This window comes from Fragaria vesca, linkage group LG7, assembly GCF_000184155.1.
Source record: "Fragaria vesca subsp. vesca linkage group LG7, FraVesHawaii_1.0, whole genome shotgun sequence".
Lineage (NCBI taxonomy): Eukaryota > Viridiplantae > Streptophyta > Magnoliopsida > Rosales > Rosaceae > Fragaria > Fragaria vesca.
Genome location: NC_020497.1, coordinates 4,744,469 through 4,766,344, shown reverse-complemented (window position 1 = coordinate 4,766,344; position 21,876 = coordinate 4,744,469). Strand labels below are relative to the sequence as shown.

At 39.0% G+C, this 21,876-nt stretch overlaps 3 protein-coding genes across 3 annotated transcripts; 1 reads left to right on the top strand and 2 right to left on the bottom strand.

The window, feature by feature from the left end:
• The first annotated feature begins 486 nt into the window (after positions 1-486).
• LOC101291753 (ATP-dependent helicase BRM-like) lies at positions 487-10,503 on the top strand. The gene is made up of 14 exons (XM_004306711.1): positions 487-651; positions 1,377-2,699; positions 2,841-4,184; positions 4,391-4,503; positions 4,625-4,712; positions 4,845-4,931; positions 5,106-5,198; positions 5,270-5,353; positions 5,436-5,639; positions 6,122-6,364; positions 6,440-8,002; positions 8,087-8,623; positions 8,973-9,224; positions 9,614-10,503. The coding sequence occupies exons 1-14, from the start codon at positions 487-489 to the stop codon at positions 10,277-10,279; spliced, it is 6,762 nt and encodes a 2,253-aa protein (XP_004306759.1). The 3' UTR covers positions 10,280-10,503.
• Positions 10,504-11,062: 559 nt separating this feature from the next.
• LOC101291460 (ubiquitin-conjugating enzyme E2 5-like) lies at positions 11,063-14,104 on the bottom strand. The gene is made up of 6 exons (XM_004306710.1): positions 13,886-14,104; positions 13,706-13,785; positions 13,134-13,248; positions 12,968-13,020; positions 12,737-12,865; positions 11,063-11,446 (listed from the first exon to the last, which is right to left on the bottom strand). The coding sequence occupies exons 1-6, from the start codon at positions 13,927-13,929 to the stop codon at positions 11,316-11,318; spliced, it is 552 nt and encodes a 183-aa protein (XP_004306758.1). The 5' UTR covers positions 13,930-14,104; the 3' UTR covers positions 11,063-11,315.
• Positions 14,105-17,876: 3,772 nt separating this feature from the next.
• On the bottom strand, positions 17,877-20,593 carry LOC101312779 (AT-rich interactive domain-containing protein 1-like). Its single transcript, XM_004308312.1, has 2 exons — positions 19,598-20,593; positions 17,877-19,045 (listed from the first exon to the last, which is right to left on the bottom strand). Exons 1-2 carry the CDS (start codon positions 20,591-20,593, stop codon positions 18,254-18,256), a joined length of 1,788 nt encoding a protein of 595 aa, XP_004308360.1. The 3' UTR covers positions 17,877-18,253.
• Positions 20,594-21,876: the final 1,283 nt, after the last annotated feature.

The following is a 21,876-nucleotide window of genomic DNA, read 5'->3' as shown; positions in this document are numbered from 1 at the left end:
TCCTCTCTCTCTCTCTCTCTCTCGCAGTTAGAACACAGAGAGAGCCGTATAAAGCTTTCTCTGCTTCCTTCCCATTCTCTCAAAGAGAGTAAAAAATTTTAAATCCCCCAAAACTCCAAAAACAAAAACAAATTTTCCCCATTTAAAAAAATTGATTTTTTTTGGCGGATCGTGGAAAAAAAAATTAAACCCAGAAGAGAGAGTGAGCTCTGGAGTCGCCGATTCTCCGTCAACTTCGGTTCTCTCTCTAATTCACTCTCGGATCCGAATCGGGTCGGCTCGGTGTAGCCCCCACCCGGCGAAAGTCACGCGCTTTTTATTGGTGCCGGGGGGTTTTTGAATCTGAGGGCCCAGTTAGGGTTTTAATTTCTTGGAGGGATTTGAGTTTTATTGGGGTTTGTGCCTTTATTTTTTGGTTTTGGGTTTTTTGGGTTGTTGGGAGTTTTGGATTTTGGGGAATTTGGGGGTGGATTTGTTTGGGGGGTTATGCAATCCGGCGGCGGAGGTGGGCCCGGACGGACGGGAAGGGCTACGTCGACGTCGTCGGCTGCGTCGCCGTCGTCGTCGTCTTCGGCGGTGTCGACGCCGCACTTGGGGTTTGATTCGGTGCAGCAGCAGCAGCATCAGCAACAGCAGCAGCAGCAAAGACAGGTGAGGAGTTTTGGAATTTTTTTTTGTTTTGGGGAATTTGGGGAATTGGAATGTGGGTTTTGGGATTTGGAGTGAGAATGGAAATGGGTCTGTGTTGATTTTTGTGATTGTTTGGGGTTTTGTTTGGATTTGGGGTTTCCTAATTGGAGTGAGAAATGTGGGTTTTAGTTGTTAGTTATTTGGGTTGTTGAGTAAAGGCTTTGAGGGATTCGAGGGGAGTCAAAGTAGGCGTGTGTTAATGGGAAGTGAAATGTAGGATTTGGAAATTTTAGCTGCTTTACTAAGACCTGGACATCTGATCTTGCTGCGTTAAATGCTTGAGAGGTTAATGACAACAATGTGGCGGACCCGCTGCATCGTTTGGTTGTGGATTTGTTTATCGTCACTGTCTCAATCCACTCTTGATATGTGATTTTCAGTTACAGGCAACCATTTGCATTTCTTTATCTGTTTTTTTTCCAATTTTAGAGTTATGGATGAGTTTGATCTGGTAGAGATAATGGTGTGTGATTTTCTAGTGTTCACGTGATTTTCTTGGTGCATTAATAGGATTACAATGGCAATCGCATTGTCATCAGGTTCTGTGAATTTGGTTTAGTCCTTGTTTCAATGTGATGATATTGATATCTTGGATACTTTTGTTGCTTGAAATTGTTATGCAAATGTTAATGTGGGATATTTTTGATTGATATATAATGCAAGTTGGTTTTTTATTGTTCATGCAGCAATTGCAACAGCAATTCTTAAGAAAGCCTGAAGGGAATGAAGCTCTTCTAGCATATCAAGCTGCTGCTTTTCAAGGAGCTATGGGTGGGAACAATTTTGTTTCAGCTCCTGGATCTTCTCAAATGCCTCAACAACCTAGGAAGTTCATGGATATGGCTCAACAGCATGGCTCACAGGAGGGCCAGAATAGGAGTCAAGGTGTTGACCAGCAAGTGCTAAATCCAGTCCATCAAGCTTATCTTCAGTATGCTTTTCAGGCTGCACAGCAGAAGTCTGGTTTGGCAATGCAGTCACAGCAGCAAAATAAAATGGGGATGTTGGGGCCTCCATCTGGAAAGGATCAAGACATGCGGTCAGGAAATTTGAAGATGCAGGAATTCAATTCTATGCAGGCAGCTAACCAGGCACAAGCATCATCTTCAAAAAACTTGTCATCAAAGAACTCATTGGAGCATTTTTCTCGTGGAGAAAAGCAGATGGACCAAGGACAGCCACCAGCTTCGGACCAAAGGAGTGAATCTAAGCCTTCAGCCCAGCCAGCAACCGGAGGGCAATTCATGCCTGGAAATCTCATGAGGCCAATGATGGCTCCACAGCAAAGCATGCAAAATATGCAAAACAACCAGATGGCATTGGCTGCTCAGTTGCAAGCAATTGCACTTGAGCACAATATTGATCTTTCACAACCCAACGTGATGGCACAGCTAATTCCAATTGTGCAGTCTAGGATGGCTGCTCAACAAAAGGCAAATGAGAGCAACATGGGTGCACAATCATCTTCTGCTCCAGTATCAAAGCAGCAAGTTACTTCTCCTCAAGTTGCAAATGAAAGTTCTCCTCGTGCTAATTCATCGAGTGATGTATCTGGGCAGTCAGGATCTGCAAAAGCAAGGCAGCCAGTTTCACCTAGCCCTTTTGGCTCTGGTTCAAATAGTGCGATGTTTAACAATAATAACAACATCCCTATGCAGCAGTTTTCTGTTCATGGCAGAGAAAACCAGATGCCTCCTAGGCAGTCTGTTCCTTTTGGAAATGGAATGGCTCCTACCCATCCCACACACCCATCTACAAACACAAGCCAAGGTCCCGATCAATCTGTGCAAGTAAAAACTGTACCTAACAATCCAGAATCATCACAGATGCAATACCCCAGGCAGTTGAATCGTTCTTCTCCACAGGCTGTGGTTCCTAATGATGGGGGTTCGGGCAGTGCTCAGTCACAAGGTGGACCAGCTCCTCAGGTGCCACAACAACGCCCTGGATTCACCAAACAGCAGCTGCATGTTCTCAAAGCACAAATACTAGCATTTAGGCGAATCAAGGTACACACATCTCTGTTTCCCTTCTATTATTTTATTGCCTTTTACTTATCTATTAGGCCTACAGATATTTTATATGAATTTTTTGTAGAAGTGTTTGATAATGGAGCATGATGCTTACTCTCATTTCCTATTGCTTGATAGAAAGGTGAAGGTACACTCCCTCAAGAACTTCTTCGGGCTATCGCTCCCCCACCTCTAGAGCAACAGCTACAGCAACAAAGTCTTCCTGGAGGAAGTATTCAGGAGAAATCTTCTGGGAAAATTGTAGAAGAACATGCTGTGGAGTCCCAAGAAAAAGATTCACATTTACAGGCTGTTGCATCAGTGAATGGACAGAATATTTCAAAGGAGGAAGCTCTTACAGGAGATGAGAAAGCAAGTGTATCAACAGTTCATGTGCATGGAATGCCTGCTGTGGTGAAGGAACCTACTCCTGTTGTGTCTTTGGTAAAAGAACAACATTCTACTGTAGCTTCAGTTAAGTCGGATCATGAAGTTGAACGAAGTAGTCAAAAAGATTCTGTCAAAAGTGACTTTTCTGTAGATAGGGGAAAGTCTATTGCACCACAAGTTGCTGTATCTGATGCCATGCAACTTAAAAAGCCTGCACAAGCAACGTCCGCACCCCAGCCAAAAGATGCGGGTTCTGTCAGAAAGTATCATGGACCGCTTTTTGATTTCCCCTTTTTCACTAGGAAACATGACTCCTTTGGTTCAGCAATGATGGTAAACAACAACAGCAACAACAGTAATAATAATAATCTAACATTGGCATATGATGTCAAAGACCTTCTTTTTGAGGAAGGTGCAGAAGTCCTTAACAAGAAGCGGACAGAAAATATAAAGAAGATTGGTGGTCTATTAGCGGTAAACTTGGAGAGGAAAAGGATTAGGCCAGATCTTGTCTTGCGGTTGCAAATTGAAGAAAAAAAACTCCGTCTTGTGGATTTTCAGGCACGCTTAAGAGATGAAATTGATCAACAACAGCAAGAGATAATGGCAATGCCTGACAGGCCTTACCGGAAGTTTGTTCGTCTTTGTGAGCGGCAGCGTATGGAGCTAGCTAGGCAAGTGCAGGCCTCTCAGAAAGCTATGAGAGAGAAGCAACTTAAATCTATTTTTCAGTGGCGTAAGAGGCTTCTTGAAGCTCACTGGTCCATTCGTGATGCACGAACTGCACGCAACAGGGGAGTTGCCAAATATCATGAGAAAATGTTGAGGGAGTTTTCAAAAAGAAAGGATGATGATAGAAGCAGAAGAATGGAAGCATTGAAGAATAATGATGTTGAAAGGTACAGGGAAATGTTGCTGGAACAGCAGACTAGTATTACAGGGGATGCAGCTGAGAGATATGCTGTTCTTTCATCATTCCTTAGTCAGACAGAGGAATATCTCCATAAGCTTGGGAGTAAAATAACAGCTGCAAAGAATCAGCAGGAAGTGGAAGAGGCAGCAAATGCTGCTGCAGCTGCTGCTCGTTTGCAGGTATGCTTTGCTCTCTCACATAGCACAGCCTACTTTATTTTTTTTATGTTGGACTGTCCTTCTCATATTTTCTTGAACAAATCTCTTCCACATCTGGGTACGAAATTTACATTATCTTGATATGCAAGATGCACCCTCTTTTTTTTCTTCCTTTTTTCTTCTTTTCCTTGTTACTAAATTGTGTTGCAATTTCTGTTTTCAAACAGGGTCTGTCTGAGGAAGAAGTTAGGGTGGCAGCTGCTTGTGCTGGAGAGGAAGTATTGATTAGAAATCGGTTTATAGAAATGAATGCACCTAGAGATAGTTCATCTGTGAACAAGTAAGTAGATTTGCTTTGCGGAACTCCTTGTGTTTAATCAGACCGCTTGTGTATAGTTGTAATTTATTGATATGTCCATTACTATCAATAATTTATTTCTCATTTTCCCGGGATTTTACAGGTATTATAGTCTTGCACATGCTGTGAATGAAAGAGTCATAAGACAACCATCAATGTTACGGACTGGAACCTTAAGAGACTATCAACTTGTAGGTTTCTGAATCAAAACTGTTACTATTTTGGATTGTAAATTTTTATCCACTGTTAATTCTTTTGCAGTTTGGTCTTCTTCTTTTTTTTTTCTTTTTTCTTTTTAAACTATAATTTGTTTGATTCTGCAGGTTGGGCTCCAGTGGATGCTTTCTCTGTATAACAACAAATTAAACGGAATATTGGCAGATGAAATGGGTCTTGGGAAAACTGTACAGGTGAAATACCTTTTTGTTCCGCGACTGTCTACAGACACGAAAAGCTATATCTTGTATTTCAATTGTGATCCATGAACTAATTTGCGGGTTAATATAGGATTTGGATGTGTCATTCAATATGAGGGTATGTGTCTCTTGAGTTTACCTGAATGGCCCATCATTTTTCCCATGCAGGTAATGGCATTGATTGCATATTTGATGGAGTTCAAAGGGAATTATGGACCACATCTCATAATTGTTCCAAACGCTGTTTTGGTAAATTGGAAGGTTAGTATATTCTCTGATACATGGGCCTTATTCAAGCCTTATTGACATGCCTAACTGAGGTGCTCTTGCAGAGTGAGTTGCATACTTGGCTTCCCTCTGTCTCCTGTATTTATTATGTTGGGAGCAAGGATCAACGATCGAAATTGTTTTCTCAAGTAAGATTTTGCATTTGCTTGTCTACTTAAATCCTCGGGTTCTTTACAAGGGCCAACTTTATTTCTCATATTTGCTATACAGGAGGTTTGCGCCTTGAAGTTTAATGTCCTTGTGACAACTTATGAGTTCATCATGTATGATCGCTCCAAACTATCAAAAATTGATTGGAAATATATAATAATTGATGAAGCACAAAGGATGAAAGACAGGGAATCGGTTCTAGCACGTGATCTTGATAGGTATCGTTGCCAACGGCGCTTGCTTTTGACTGGAACACCATTGCAGGTTTGTTTTGACACCATCTGACACATGGTACAAAGTTATGGGTGCAATTATATTCTCTCTATTTGGAATACTTAAAATTAATTGCTTTTCAAGCTTTGTTTAGTCAGCCAACAAAGTAGGATCTTTAGACCTTTTGATCATATTATTTGCTTATAATCCTGTAGATGTAGGTTGGGAATAATGGGGTCTACTCATATTTAGGATTGGAGTGGCTTAGTTGCTTATGATTGATCAATCACAACTTGGTGTCTGTTTGTTTAGTCAGTCATATTAGTGAAGTTTTTTTATATTTTATATATTTTTTATTTTTTTTTATTATGAAACACAGGAAAAGTTGAAGTATGTATGAGTTTTCTCCCTTTTTCCGGAAGTTAGAATGAGATTATATAAGCTGCCTGATCATTATTTTCGCCCGGTCATCTGTGAATATCTTTATATTAGATTTTTAAACTAAGCTGAATTGGAGTACTTTGCAATTGCAGAATGATTTGAAGGAACTCTGGTCACTTTTAAATCTGCTTCTTCCAGAAGTATTTGATAATCGCAAAGCATTTCATGACTGGTTTTCTAAACCATTTCAAAGGGAGGCTCCTACACCAGACGCAGAGGATGATTGGCTTGAGACTGAAAAAAAGGTCATCATTATTCATCGACTCCATCAAATATTAGAGCCATTTATGCTTAGGCGGCGTGTTGAAGATGTTGAAGGCGCACTTCCACCTAAGGTATGCTTTAGTAATTATTCTCGGGTATGATTTCCTTTATTCTGATTGATTTCTAACACCTATGATTGATTGCAGATCTCCATAGTTTTAAGGTGTAGAATGTCAGCTATTCAAAGTGCTGTATATGATTGGATAAAATCAACAGGCACCATTCGAGTTGATCCTGAAGACGAGAAGCTTAGGGTCCAAAAGAATCCACTTTATCAGCCCAAGGTGTATAAGACCTTAAATAATAGGTGTATGGAGCTTCGGAAAACTTGCAATCATCCTCTGCTTAATTACCCATACTTCAATGATTTTTCGAAGGATTTTCTCATAAGATCATGTGGGAAATTGTGGATCCTGGATAGGATCCTAATTAAACTTCAGAGAACAGGGCATCGAGTACTTCTTTTCAGTACCATGACAAAACTCCTTGATATATTGGAGGAGTACTTGCAGTGGAGGCGACTTGTATACAGAAGAATTGATGGAACAACCAGTTTAGAAGATCGTGAGTCAGCTATAGTGGATTTTAACAGCCCTGGTTCGGACTGCTTCATCTTCTTGCTTAGTATTCGTGCAGCTGGTCGGGGTCTTAATCTCCAGTCTGCAGATACAGTTGTCATATATGATCCTGATCCAAACCCTAAAAATGAAGAACAGGCAGTTGCTAGAGCCCATCGTATTGGACAGAAGAGAGAAGTAAAAGTCATTTATATGGAAGCAGTTGTTGACAAAATCCCTAGCCATCAGAAAGAGGATGAACTAAGAACTGGAGGCACTGTTGATTCAGAGGATGACCTTGCTGGTAAGGATCGATATATGGGATCAATTGAGAGCCTCATAAGAAATAATATTCAACAATACAAGATAGACATGGCTGATGAGGTTATCAATGCTGGGCGTTTTGACCAGAGAACTACTCATGAAGAGCGACGGATGACTCTGGAAACTTTACTGCATGACGACGAGAGGTATCAAGAAACTCTCCATGATGTTCCCTCATTGCAGGAGGTAAATCGCATGATTGCAAGAAGTGAAGAAGAAGTTGAATTGTTTGATCAAATGGACGAAGAATATGACTGGATTGAGGAGATGACGAGGTATGATCAGGTTCCAAAATGGCTTCGTACTAGTACAAGAGAAGTAAATACTGTGATTGCTAGTTTATCGAAACGACCATCTAAGAACACTTTGTTGGGTGGAAATATTGGTGTGGAGTCGAGTGAAGTGGGATCTGAAACTGAAAGAAAGAGGGGCCGTCCCAAGAAAAAGCGTCTCAGCTATAAGGAAGTAGATGAGGAAACTGGAGAATACTCAGAAGCAAGTTCTGATGAGCGAAATGGATATCCTATGCATGAAGAGGAAGGAGAAGTAGGAGAATTAGAAGATGATGAATATAGTGGTGCTGTTGAGGCAACTCCAGTTGAAGATAAGGAACAAGTGGAAGAAGATGGTCCTGAATGTGATGGTGGGTATGATTATCCGCCGGCTTCAGAAAGAGTTGGAAATGATCTCATAGTCGAAGAAGCTGGTTCCTCAGGTTCGTCGTCAGACAGTCGGAGATTGATGCAGCCAGTTTCTCCTGTTTCCTCTCAGAAGTTCGGTTCCCTGTCTGCCTTAGATGGTAGGTCAGGATCTATTTCAAAGAGGCTGGTAAGTATCTTATCTCTCTGTATTGATGTTTTGGTAATTGTATTTATTTCCCTATTCATTTTTGATCTCTTGATGCTTTGACAGCCTGATGAAGTAGAGGAAGGGGAAATTGTTGTATCTGGAGATTCTCACATGGACCACCAACATTCTGGAAGTTGGAATCATGACCGTGAAGAAGGTGAAGATGAACAGGTTTTGCAACCCAAGATCAAGAGGAAGCGTAGTCTTAGGGTTCGCCCCCGTCATACCATAGAAAGGCCCGAAGAGAAGTCTGGTAGTGAGACACAATCTGTCCAACGTGGAGATTCTTCTTTGTTACCTTTCCAAGTGGACCATAAATCTCAACCACATACAAGGGCTGATCCTGAATTGAAAACATATGGGGAATCCAGTGCTTTGAAGCATGACCAAAGTGATTCATCCTCAAAACGGCGAAATTTGCCCACAAGGAGAGCTGCTAGTGCATCAAAATTGCACCCTTCAGCCAAATCTGGCAGATTGAATAACATGTCTGATCCTGCAGATGCTGATCACTACAGAGAAAATTGGGAAGGGAAAGTTGCGCATACAAGTGGGACTTCAGGTTATGTTACAAAAATGCCGGACATCATACAGAGAAGGGTATGTACTGTTAATTTTTCTGTAATTTGCTGTGTCGTTTCTGAAGTCACTGATTAATCAAATGATGTCCTCTTCTGCTGCTAATCACTGCATACATGCACACAATTATTCAATATTTCTGCTTTTTTATTTCATATGGAATCATCATGTTTATATTTATATTTCAAGATGATGTACCAAAGTTCGACGTCCTTGTGTAAAATTGACTATCCTGATATGAGACTTGCTTGGACATTCTCTCTTTATTTTATTTTATTATTATATTTATGTCTTTGTATTCTGCTTTCATGGATTTTCTTCAAGTATCGATTCTTCTATGAACTAATCTATTGGTGTTTTATATATGCAGTGCAAGAATGTAATTAGCAAGCTCCAGAGGAGAATAGATAAGGAAGGTCCTCAAATAGTACCTTTACTCACAGATTTGTGGAAGCGGATCGAAAATTCTGGGTACACAAGTGGATTGGCAAATAACATCATTGATTTACGAAAAATTGATCAGCGCATAGAGCGGTTAGAATATAGTGGAGTGATGGAGCTTGTTTTTGATGTCCAGTCTATGTTGAAAAGTTCAATGCAATATTATGGGTTCTCACATGAGGTAAGGTGGCTCATTGTTTAGTTATGCAATTACTTGCGTTTGCATCCTCTTTTTGTTTTTAAAGTCTTATTCATAGCAGATCGCATAATCATGCAAAGTTCATTCTTGCATCACTTACCGTCAATATTATTAATCTGGCATGTTTCTTTGGGAAAAGCTATGTGAATATATTTTAGTCAATTGTATCGACCCACATCACTCCAAAAATAAATGGAATTTGTTTAATATGATGTAAAATCTATGGGTAATAAATGCCAGTAACTTTGGTTAAAGTTCGTATGCATATCTTTTTCAATTTCAATGTACTTTTAGTAGATGCCCTCGTGTGCTGAGGGTGCCTATCGTTGAATATAATGACCTGAGAACCTTTGTGTAACTATAACGCACAGGTACGAACTGAAGCCAGGAAAGTCCATGATCTTTTCTTTGATATCTTGAAAATTGCCTTTGCTGACACCGACTTTCGAGAAGCCAGAAGTGCTCTTTCTTTTAGTAGCCCGGTTGTGGCCACCAATGCTCTATCCCCAAGACCAGGTGTTGGACAAACCAAAAGACACAAATTGATAAATGAGGTGGAACCTGACCCCAGCCCTCAACAGAAGCTACAACGGGGACCTATTATCGGTAGTGAAGAAACAAGGGTAAGAAGCCATATTCCCCAGAAGGAATCAAGACTTGGAAGCGGAAGTGGTAGTAGTCGGGAGCACTATCAGCCAGATGATTCTCCATTGCTTGCTCATCCAGGAGATCTGGTTATTTGCAAGAAGAAGAGAAAAGACAGGGAAAAGACGGGGGTAAAAACTAGGAACGGACCAGCTGGTCCTGTTTCGCCCCCTAGCATGGGTCGCGGTATTAGAAGTCCCGGGCCAAATTCAGTCTCAAGGGAGACGAGATCAACCCAACAGGCATCGCATTCACAAGGGTGGGCCAACCAGCCTTCTCAGCCTGCTCAGCCTGCTCAGCCTGCAAACAGGGGTGCGGGATCAGTTGGCTGGGCAAATCCGGTAAAGAGGTTAAGGACGGACTCTGGAAAGAGAAGGCCAAGCCATTTATAATTTGATGTGTTTGGGAGAAGTTGTCACTTTCTTTTTATTTCTGTTCATAGTTTTAGTGGCATAAGTGCAATTAGCCATACTGTTCATACAGTGTAGGTCTCTTCATTTACAACCAGCTTTTCCTATGAAATTGGTAGCTACTATTATCTGTGCCTCACAGGTCTTGCCCTCTATACAATAGAGGAGACCTTTGTATAGTATAAATTCGCTTCATACCAGTGTTGTAGATAGTGTTCTAAGGCTATTCATTCTCTTACATGATTGCTGGTTTCTCGTTCCCCTCACTTGGAGAATTCAATGGCTTTGGTTAACTTTTGGCAGCGTTTATATCAACAATGATCCATTTCATTTCACCAAATGGAAAGGAAGTTACCTCTTGAAATTTATTTTCCAAACAAGAGAGAATCAGTTCCTTTAACTTACCTTCGTTTAATGCTTATTCTCTACTTGATGTAGACATAAATATAGCCATATACTTTGTTTAGGAAGAACTGGCTTTTGTGAATTGTTACGGTTCTTGAGGACTGGTAGTGTCTTCTGTAACTTTGTTTGTAATCAGACTTTTGTGAGATCCTTTTCATAAGAGTGATTGAGGTTGCAGCATCCATTTCAGAATTACATGATATAGAAAGTTGGTATCTGTCGGCAAGATGCCCCATAAAAAGAAAATGAAAGAGAAAAATCTTCTAGTCTGTGCTCTGTCATTACATGCTACAATATAATCAGTGAAGTTACTTGAGACTTCACATTTGAAGGCAGAATTGGTGTATGTGTTTAGATTATCAATGTTAAATGCATATATGATTAGTATATAGAGAAAGTCACACTAACAGTGCAGAATGGAAACCAATAGTGTACATTTATTTACAGTGACAACCGGGAAACGAATACAGACTGGGGGAAATTCTTTCCCTTCCCAATATCCAGAGTCTTCTTTGGAGTTGGGGATGAATTAAGAAAAGGCTACATCATGTACAGAGTAAAAGATGACACAATCAGTTTAGACAGAACATGAGAACAGGTGAAATCCTTATGGCTATGGATCTGCTTGACCGGCCACTTGGTCATCACAGGAATCAGATTCATTTTCACTCAGTTCTTCATCACTTGATTTGTCTTCTGGGACAGCTCCTATATCTTCAGGCTTGGCATACTTCAGACAGTATTCTGTGTCATATGAACAACAATACAAAGCAAAATATCATCATCTCTGAGCGCATGAGGACACCAGTAACTGTAACTCAATGACCTTGTAGGCCTAGATTTCTATAATGAGGAACCTGAATTGCACTTTTTGTAAGCTTTTTAGTTCCGCTAAATAAAATATTGCACCCAAACTACTAGGCAAAATGCTTACTCAAAATGCTTATAACATAATCAAACTAAGTTGAACTACTTTTCATGATCCTACCATTTCCACCTTAACCAGTAAAATAAACAATATTACTGCCTTCGCAAAGAACAGTACCAAGAAAATGAAACAAAGGGTTTAATGATGCATTTTGAATGTCATCATGGAAGTGAATTAATCACAATGCTCTTTAGATGCAAACCCCTGACTAGGAACTCCAGTATTTATAGCAGTTAAAATGACAACATCTATTGTGCATGCAGGTCTGTGAGAATTTTGGAAAAATCACCATCCTACGTCTGAATGTCAGTGATGACTTTAGATCACTATATTTTCCAATTCTGTTTTGAGAAGAAAAATCTCAACCTTAACAAAGTAACAGAAAAAGTGTATCTCAACTTCTCATGTCTCAACACTCAGATTGCTATGAGGCCCCAAGAGATCCCTACCAAAAAAAAAAAGGATGCCTCGAGAGATATTTTGGATTTGGACCATTGTTCCTCATTTTCAATCAGGGGTAATACAGACAAGGGTTTCATGTTGACAATGCAAACAGAACAAGTTCTGTCCCTTTAATCAATTATTGAAATATCAACAGTTTTCTGAGCATCTTTCTAGTTGTATGCAGAGTAACATTATTGCTTTCACACAACATCACAATATTTGCAGGCAGCAAGCTGAAGTTTAACAGCAAGCTATGTGGTATGCATACTTCAAGATGGGTCATGTATCTGTTTATAGTTCCTTCGCTATAACTAAATTACAACTCTAAGCACAGTGATTATTATGAAGCTTAATGACACTTGGTTTATAGATAGACATGCTTAGATTTAAAAGTTGGTAAAAGTTTTCATCTCATCCCTGGGACAAAACTGTGTCGCATGCATACAACATTTAGTGACATCTCAGGAGTCTGACAAAATACAGTTTTACACTAGTTGAAAAGATCATCTTTAAATAACTGATGCCCCAGTTAGCACCAATCTTAACATGAATCAATGAAGTTGGTGCTCAATACTAAGTGAAAAACAGTGAGATGAGTGACAATCTGAAACTATCACAGAATGAATTATGCATGACTAGGAAACCAGAACTAGAATTAATACCTTTTACTCTTTGTTCATAAGAAGCTCGATCACGCATCATTAAAGCTGCAGCCTCTCCATTTAAAGGGTCTGATGGGTTGGGATACAGCAGAAGCTGTGGTAGGAACACTTCAAATACATTTACCAAATCTGGAAACACAAGTATGTGAATGTCAGACCAACAATATTAACCTCAATCTGGATAGAAAACTGGATTCCACATTAAAAAGAAGGCTTACTAAATGTGCTTACCAAACATGGGGCTCCACGTTTGATTGATAACATCTAAACAAACCGAACCTGACCTGAAATTAAATTCCATCATCACAATTAACTATTCTTCTTTGGAGTTGATGAATGGATCACACTACACAAGGTAGAATAACAGGGTTTATTGACAGTTGTAGTTATTACTCACATCTCATCAACATTTGGGTGGTAGATCTTATTGATAAAACCTATTGAGGGAGATTTATAGGGATAAGCATCTGGTAGTTCAACTCTTATCCTCCACACACCTCCCTGATAAGGACCTGCCAGATCCATGATATAGAGGAAAAGGGATTACATGTCCAGAAAAACAATAATCGAAGGCTTGATAAGTTTCCATATGCAATCCCATAAGAATAATGAACAAAGAAACATTTCTTAGGTTGGTACCAACACAAACTTACAACAAAAACCAAGAGAAGTCTATAATTTTTCTTCAAGATTTGCAATCAAAAGTAGTAATTGGAACACAGAAATTGACAAAATAGAAAGAACTACTAAAAGCATTCCAAAACATACAGTAAGAATTTATTAAAGCATATCTTCTAATGGGAAAATTATGTCATAGGTGATAAATCTAGGAATTGCAAATCTTGCTAAATCAAGATAGAGTTAAAACTGGCAAAGACCCCCAACAGAAACCAACTCAAGAAAAAAAGAGAAACATCATGTTTCAGCACTGAAAATGAGAAAACAAAGATATGGGTTCTGAAGGTATACTCTCACTGGGTCCATGGAAATCCACATAGAACTCATGCATTCCATCATTGATCATGTCCACCTTGTAATCACTCATCATCCTAATCAGTAAAAACACAAAGCAGAAGCAAAGTTAAGACAAAATGATTAACAACTACAAACTAATTCTGGGATAGACTTATTGATCAGAGAAATATTCACAGTTTCATCAAGTCCATCTCTCTGCGTTTGCTTGGGGAAGACATGGTTGATTTCAACTGTGCAAAGCCTGCTTCTTTTGTTCTTCCTTCTTTTCAATGAGTTGAAAGAAAGAGTCTTGCAAAATGCAAACGGTTCAGACAACAATAAGGGAAACTAGGAGATAACAAAAGTATTAAATGTAAAAACAAAGAAATAAAGAAAAAGAAAATCTGAAATTTCTAGCAGGACCTTGCCAAAAATAACAATTCCAGTAGGACCGACTTGGAAATTTAATACTCTTATACATAGCTTGCTCTTTCATCAAAGATTCCTTCTTACCTCATGATCTTCATGATCCTCATCCCTTGTGAATTGTGATTCCATGCCAATCACCCAACAAATTATACACACCAAAAATGATAGCAATAACAAATTTTCATACTATGTAACTCTAAATGGAGGTAATGTAAAATGCATCATATTTTAGTACTCTAAAATGGCCGAGAAACATCTCGTATATATACGTGTCATTATGTCATTTGACAATGTTATTTATTTGACAATGTTATATCGATACATCAATAGTGGATCAATCCATCGTGGTTTACTATTATAATCGAGTTAAGTTAGTTAACTGAACATTGATATTTCGTTTGTATTGAATTAGGGCCGGAATAACTTCTTAACTAACTAAACTTATATAATATATTAACTAGATTGATACTCTTCTAGTTTAGACTTTGGGTATTAAACACTCACTTGATATGGTTTGTTATCTAGAGTACATGCTTCACGTTCCTCTTCATGTATTCAGTTTCATTTATTTAGACTTGAAAACAGCTGCACCATCCCTTATTTAAAAGTACTAGATTGTGATTCTTTTAAATCGCAAACAAATGACAAGTGTGGTTTAGAACTTTAGATAGGATGACAATTTCTTGCAACATAATGATGCCACCGTCGCCACTCCCCTTAGATATGATTTTAAAGGCAGCATGATCTTGTAGGGTCTGTAACAAATAATGTTAAAGTCTTGAAGGCATAGCTTGGCAAGTGGGTTAAGCACATTTCTGACTCACGGGATCCGATTTCTTTACCTCAAAAGATGGATTTTCACACTCTTTGTCAAACGAATGATGGATCATGCCTTTGGTATATTGCTGGGGACATTTGCTTTTAACCCTGTGTAATTTTTAACCATTTGGCCTTCATATATTATAACTAATTCCGTTCATAAAATCTTATACGAACATCCTCTTTTGTGAAAATTTTGTAGGTAAGCCTAAAAAATAAGTGAATACCGATAATTGAATTAGAATCAAGTTAGATTAGAGATTCAGCTCTCATCATTTGGTCAACACATATCATTAATTTTTCTCAAAATAAAAACACCTATCATTACCTCTACCTATTTTGCTATTTTAACATGTTTCCGTGTTCAATTTGAGATGCAACTTACCAACTCGCCAATAGTTCTGTAAACGAACAGCACGAGCGACAATTGAATCTTCTTAGCAAGATACAAAATATCTATTTCTCATGAATTTGTATTAGCTTGGTAATGTTCAGGTCAAATTATGTTTTCATTAACGTCAACAAAAAAATGCACTAAATTATGCCACCATGTCGGTCATCATATGTTGCATGTTTGCATATGAAGTTTGCATACCAAACAAGCTAACTTAACATCTAGATTAGGAAAAACAAGTGCAACAAGTTATTGTCACATGAATGAAACTCATACACATGCCATAGTTAATGGCCCTAAAACCATGCTCTTCAAGCTCAACCATTGTTTCAAACAAGTTGTTTGCGTCTAAAAGTGGTAATCAAGGTGGAAGCGAATTACTTAATTGGAATGGTTAAATTGTTAAGGGATCCCAATTGTTAATCCACACAAACAAGAAAATGATTGAGCTTCTTTGAAGTCGCTTCCAGATCAGAAAGTACCCTTAAAAGCGTATAGAGACGAATCTCCAAGATTGAAAACGACTTTAGGGGAGGAAGTTGTCCAAAAGAGTCATCCTTTTTCTTTATTTCCTTGCCTTCCAACCAGTAATGAGGTGCATTCATACACTTCAAAACTATATTGTAGATTTATGCAGAGATATATCTATGTGAAAGAATCTCTTAAAAAAATATAGATTTGCTATTTTAGAAACCCTGAGTTTCGGATCTCAGGATTCACTTCGAGAATCTCTTATCGATGCGTAAATGGTGACTCTTTTTTAAAATTTTAATATATTAATTGTCAGTTTTTATTTAAATATACTGATTCAAATATGACAGTCTACGATCAGATAAGTCGAACATTAATTTATTTGATTAGAAAGGTAAATTTGATGATGGGTTATAGTGATTTATTTGATTAGAAAGGTAAATTGATGATGGGTTATAGTGATGTAGATTTCCCACCTCTACATCTGTTAATTAAGGGCAACAACTAAATTGTTTGAAAATTTTTCTAATATTGATTGTGCTAGTGGGACACTAGAGGTGTCTAATCTTATGAGTCATTGAATGGATTGCATTTTGTTATCTATCGGATGCCAACATATATTAAAATTGAGGTGGTTACACAACGTTGCGTGGGGACTCTTGTTTCAAATGCTTAATTGAAGTCGTGAAAAATATTTCTGTCTTATTAATTGAAGTCGTGCGACGTTGCATCGTTTTAGAAAGACCAAGGCAGAAGTTTCTACAAGTCACAGTTGAGAAAAACCAAGGTTCTGCTGATCAATATTATGATGCATTTCAAACATGTTAGAATAGAAATGAACAGAATTTTCACAACTGTGTACCAAACGCAATTCACGTCAAGTCTCAACTGTGCGAGAATCCTATATCTATAAGAAGAAATGAGGTCCCAGAGACTCTTTAGAAGACAACAATAATGTTTACTACGTGCAAAATGCACAACTCGAGTCGAATTCCAACTCCTCGAAGATATTTGTTAGTGTTTTGGATTTTGTTTTTAGAAGTCAGGTCAGGCTCAAAGGTTTGATCGTGTGACCCAAAAGAACAAGAAAACACTTGCAATTTCATACAAGAGAAGTCACAGATCCTTGCTTCTTAGTAACACAGCTCAAACCAAGACTTCCGAGGCCACAACTTAAACTTAAGGAGGTCTACAATGAAACTGAGTACACTAAACCACTGCCAAGAGAATTGATGATAGACAAGCGACCTTACAGCATGAGCTACTGTATTACGCTCCTAATACCAAAATGCACCTTCTATCACTATCAGAGTTTGTTCAACAGTTTTATTGAGGAGCTTGATATCCTGAATAAGGCGATTTCAGACAAAGACACCAACCTGTGCATCTGATGTCTTTATCTATGTGTAGATTATGTGGGCTATCAGTAATTCAGTACAATTAAGACAATTCTGGGAAAAAATTAAGAAAAAAAGAAAACCAATGGCAAAGACTCTTCACTATCAAGAAACAGTTGAGACATGCACTATAGCCTGTGAATATGTCTCTTTTTGTTAGAAACACTGAACTGTATATTTATCCTGTTGTGGCTCTCTGATAACCTAAAACCAAATCCTACAGCTACTGCAAAACCTATCACACCTGCAAAGACAATTCTTCCTCTAGGAGAATGACCAGATGCCACATTCAAATCAGCCCCACATAAAAATTCTGACTAATGAAAACAAATCAAATCTGTGTTACTAAAAACAACCCCTAAAGGTGCTCCTAGACTCCTAATCAATTGACATCTATATGATCCTTCTTTTTCTCTCAACCCTAAACCAGGTGCCAAGATACCCTTCTTGCATCTTTCTGATTGCTTTCCCTGAAAGCTAACATGAAGCTGCTCAGAAGGGTTTGGAAAGTCGCATTGAATATTATTCGATTCAAGTGTGTGCACAAGAAAGGAAAAGGATGCATGTACATATATGCAAACAAACTGAGCAAGATAGGAATCAGCAGATAAAGAAACCAAAACAGATGTGGCTGCAGTGAAAAGCCATTACTTTACCAATTTCAGAATTCATCATAATTGCAATTACAGGTTCTGGAGACCACAATCTGACTTCCAGAATCCACTATTTCTGATCTACATCTAATGACATACCTTTCCCCTATAATTCCCAAGGCTTCTTCTTTCAGTCGCCTCTAGCTGTAAGAAACCTAAAAGAAACTTCCAAATTAAAAGTACCTGTATTTGGCATCGACAGTCAAGAATAGGAAACATGTCTCAAAGTAAAAAGGATCGCAAAACCAGACTTGGAGATGGAGGATCTGTGAATAGCCAAAGCTGCTTCCTCCCGAGCTTTTCCATAGATCTGTTCAACGTCACTTGTAATCATGACAAAATCTTTACCACCCAAAATTTCAAGGACCAAGATGATTCAGCTGTAGTAGATTTCATATGGTTATCTGTATTTTCCATGTGGCTTGTGCGGGGATTTCAAAATTGACTTTGAAGAATTGGGTTCTTCATGTTCAAAACCATTAGTAGCTGTTCCTGATTCTAAATCTTCATCATCGCTATTAATGTTGTTTGGAGTGAACCTGTTTTGATATCCTCTACGCTGCAAGTGATAGACGTTGAAGTAGAAGCTTACCAATTCTCTCCAGCTCTTCTTAGGAAATGACTCAATTATATCATCCCAGAAGGTATTCCCAAGAGATGGAGGATTTGCCTTTATTATGGCCTTGAACTTATTTTCTTCTTCAGCTGTCCAAGGGAGCCCAACTTCCTCACCCATCTCATTGAACTTCCAATGGTAGAAAGCTGATCCCAGTTCACGCTTAACTCTTAACCTTTTCTCGGCTGTGTGAAATCTAATACATTCTATAGAACCTGGCATTTGGCAGCCACAAGATTCTTGCCTTCCCTTTCCAATTGGATCCCTTTCAATTAGATATAGTTGCTCTGGTTTTTGTATTGGCCAAACCCGGGTCCCCAACCACTTCCCGTCACTTTCTTCTAACTCACCAGTCCATTCTGGTACATGAGCTTGAAATTTTGACCCAACACGAACTTCAATATGGTCCTCCATGCCAGGACTGCTTTTGGACATATCACTGCCCGGGGATGAATATAAGCAGGCTCCTGATTCAGACATTGTCCTTTGCTGCTTCTCCAATCTCTGCCTCTCTCTAAGATTGTAAGCGGTGCCAAGATGATCATCATACATGCTTGGATGCATCCTCAGATTATTCTGCAAATTGGAACATGATATTAATATTAAAAAGAAAGTGAGTATATAACAATAGTTGCATTTTTTATCAGTTTCAAACAACATCTAACAATAGAAACCACATAGAAAAATGGAATATAGGTTGAGATGCACAACATAGGACAGGTATGCCAATAATGTTCTATGTAGAGGTTAATCACCTAATGTTACATTTGAAAGAAGCTAATGCTTCTGCACCTAAAATATTCCACATATACCAAAACTTAAGTCTCTGCGTCCAATTCATGAGTTACAAAGAGTACAACAGCAGAAATAACTAAACTGATTGTTACACTCCATCTATGAACATTAAATAACGCTTTCATAAGGAAATCAGTAAAACAAGAGCAAAAAGCGATATCCGGCAGCATAAGGAAATCAATAAAACAAGACTAAATTAAGCAGAAACAATTCCACCCACATTTAGAAATACGGTACAAACCTGATAGAGGTCACAAAACTACGGCACGTCAGCTTAGATATATTTGCCATGCAACTCATTAATTACAGCACACAAGAAGAACATAAAAGTACCTGCCCGTTAAACTGTTCTGCAACTGAATCAGCATTCTTCTTCAGATATATGGCCTCTCGAGCACCCAAAACCTGCTTCCAGTTCTCCTTATTCCCAAAGGACTTCCACTTTGACCTTTCCGGCAAGGAACCAACCGAAGGATCACAAGGATCTGCTGCAATCATTCTAAGCCAATTCAGCATGCCGCAAAAGGACTCTCGCTTCCTTTTACGACAGGAACTCACTTCCATTGTGGCTGGATTCACAATCAGTACATCTACATAATCATCGTCGTCATCAACTTTCTTCCCTCCACCGGATTCCACCACCTCACTTTTCACCTCCTCATTGTTATTCAACTTCCCAGCATCCTCCACAGTCCCTGAATCCCAATCCAACCCCACATTACCAACACGTTTCTTATTCCTACTACCCTTTCCTCCCGCACCCGCCTCCTCATTACTGTCATTCAAACTCTTAGGCGACATTTCCTCTTTCAAATACCCCGCCTTATTCACCTTTCGATCACCAACTTCAGGGAACATCCCTTTAAACTCATCCTGCAAATCCGTCAACTGCTTCTTCAAATCACTGCCACTACTCCCCAAACTCCACTCCAAATCCCTGTTCTCCAAAAGCCTATCAACCAAATACAAATACTTACTATAAACCAACTTCACAGCCCCACCTAAACTCGAACCCAACCGACACTCCCCAGCAACCAAATCCCAAACCCCGTTATCCGAAACACAATCAAACCCACCCTTCTTCCTCACAGCCCAAAACAGCTTAAACAAATCCACCCTCTGCCCATTTCCGAGCATCGGAGGCAGCGGCCGGGCCGAGTCTTTTGCACATATTTCTCTCAAGAGAACCCCAAGAAACTGATCAAACCAGCTCCGGAGCTTATCCGGCAACCCCGAAACGCAGCGTTTTGATTCCGAAAAGCAGTCTGACTCTTCCTTCTTCCCGCAATCTAACACCGACCCATCAGCTAGCATCGACCACCCTGCCATGGATTTCAATTTCAAACCCTAGAAAAACCAAAATTCCCTCACTTTCTTAATCTGGGCAGTTTTTCTCATACTCAAAAAAATCCAAAATTCAAGAACCACAAATCAAAATGTGAAAAAGGGTTTAGGGGACGCAAAAACGAAAAGGGTTAGCGATTAAGGATCTGGGCGTGTAACAAGGTTGGGACTTTTGGCGGGAAATGGATCTTATATATTCTAGGGTTTTGTATTTGTGCCCCCCATGAAAATTTGATTTTGGGTTTTGATTTTTTTTGCAGGCCCGCCCTTTTTATTTGCAGGCGGTCATTGATTGAGGGTGATAGTGAGAAAGAGACGGCAGAAATATTTGAACAGAAGAATCAGAGGAGACCCACAAAGAAACTACGATTTAGGGGTTTTGCCCAATCTAGACTATATTTGATTTATTTGTCCTTGAGAAATAGGAAGAAGAAAACGTACCAGTAGGAGTGTTTTTGGTGGTGGGTGTTGAAAGCTTTCACACCCTTTGGGCTTTTGGCCTCTTCCTCTCTCTCTTTTCTCTTTCTCCCTGTCCTTGTTTCTTTTATGTTTATGTAATTTGTGTACCCAAAAACCACCTCTTGAAAATTGTTGTATTTCCAAGTGGCTGTGAGAAAGGGAAGAGTTTGATGATGATGCTGGGGGAGGAGTAGAAATTTTAATAGGGTTTTGGGAGGAGGTGGAGGGCCAAAATTCCACTATTTATAGCTGTCATCATCAATTAACCTTGGTTACTTAACCTTGTGTTTGAGTTAGAGTTGGGGATGGGTTGGGTTAGAGGATGTGTGGGTCAAATTCATTGAATCTAGAGGAAAGGGGCCCACCAATAAGAGTCAGGTTCAGATTCAGGTAAGACGGTCGTATCATGTGTCATGTTTGACTCACCAATCATATGACTGTAAAAAAGAGTGAGAGGGGTATGTTTGATATTTCAACTGTTGGCTGTAAATCAACAAAGACAGTTTGGATATAAAGTTTAAAAATTAAGAAATTTGATTGGTGAAGAACTTTCTTATCCATTGACACTTGAAAATGAAAAGAATGACAAATTTCACAAGGATTCGTCTACGATGCATTATTGTTCTAACACATCAAGTAGACTAGTTCAATACATATGCAAACTAGCACAATATAGAGGTAGTTAGATAAAGTCAAGTTAGTTTATTTTCATACAGATTCACATTACATTTGTACCGATTTAGTTTTGTTGATGATTGTTCCAATTAAGTCTTTTTATTTTTATTTTTATAACTACTCTCTCTCTCTCT

What these genes read in the sequence shown, in the direction of transcription:
- LOC101312779 (XM_004308312.1), bottom strand. Translation starts at nt 20,593, where the DNA reads ATGGCAGGGTGGTCGATGCTAGCTGATGGGTCGGTGTTAGATTGCGGG. An exon ending in CAGAACAGTTTAACGGGCAG is followed by an intron (nt 19,046 to 19,597) that starts GTACTTTTATGT and finishes TCCAATTTGCAG; the next exon opens with AATAATCTGAGGATGCATCC.
- LOC101291753 (XM_004306711.1), top strand. Translation starts at nt 487, where the DNA reads ATGCAATCCGGCGGCGGAGGTGGGCCCGGACGGACGGGAAGGGCTACG. An exon ending in GATAGTTCATCTGTGAACAA is followed by an intron (nt 4,504 to 4,624) that starts GTAAGTAGATTT and finishes GGGATTTTACAG; the next exon opens with GTATTATAGTCTTGCACATG. An exon ending in ATTATGGGTTCTCACATGAG is followed by an intron (nt 9,225 to 9,613) that starts GTAAGGTGGCTC and finishes TATAACGCACAG; the next exon opens with GTACGAACTGAAGCCAGGAA.
- LOC101291460 (XM_004306710.1), bottom strand. Translation starts at nt 13,929, where the DNA reads ATGTCTTCCCCAAGCAAACGCAGAGAGATGGACTTGATGAAACT. An exon ending in GAGATGGACTTGATGAAACT is followed by an intron (nt 13,786 to 13,885) that starts GTGAATATTTCT and finishes TTTACTGATTAG; the next exon opens with GATGATGAGTGATTACAAGG. An exon ending in CACCCAAATGTTGATGAGAT is followed by an intron (nt 13,021 to 13,133) that starts GTGAGTAATAAC and finishes ATTTAATTTCAG; the next exon opens with GTCAGGTTCGGTTTGTTTAG.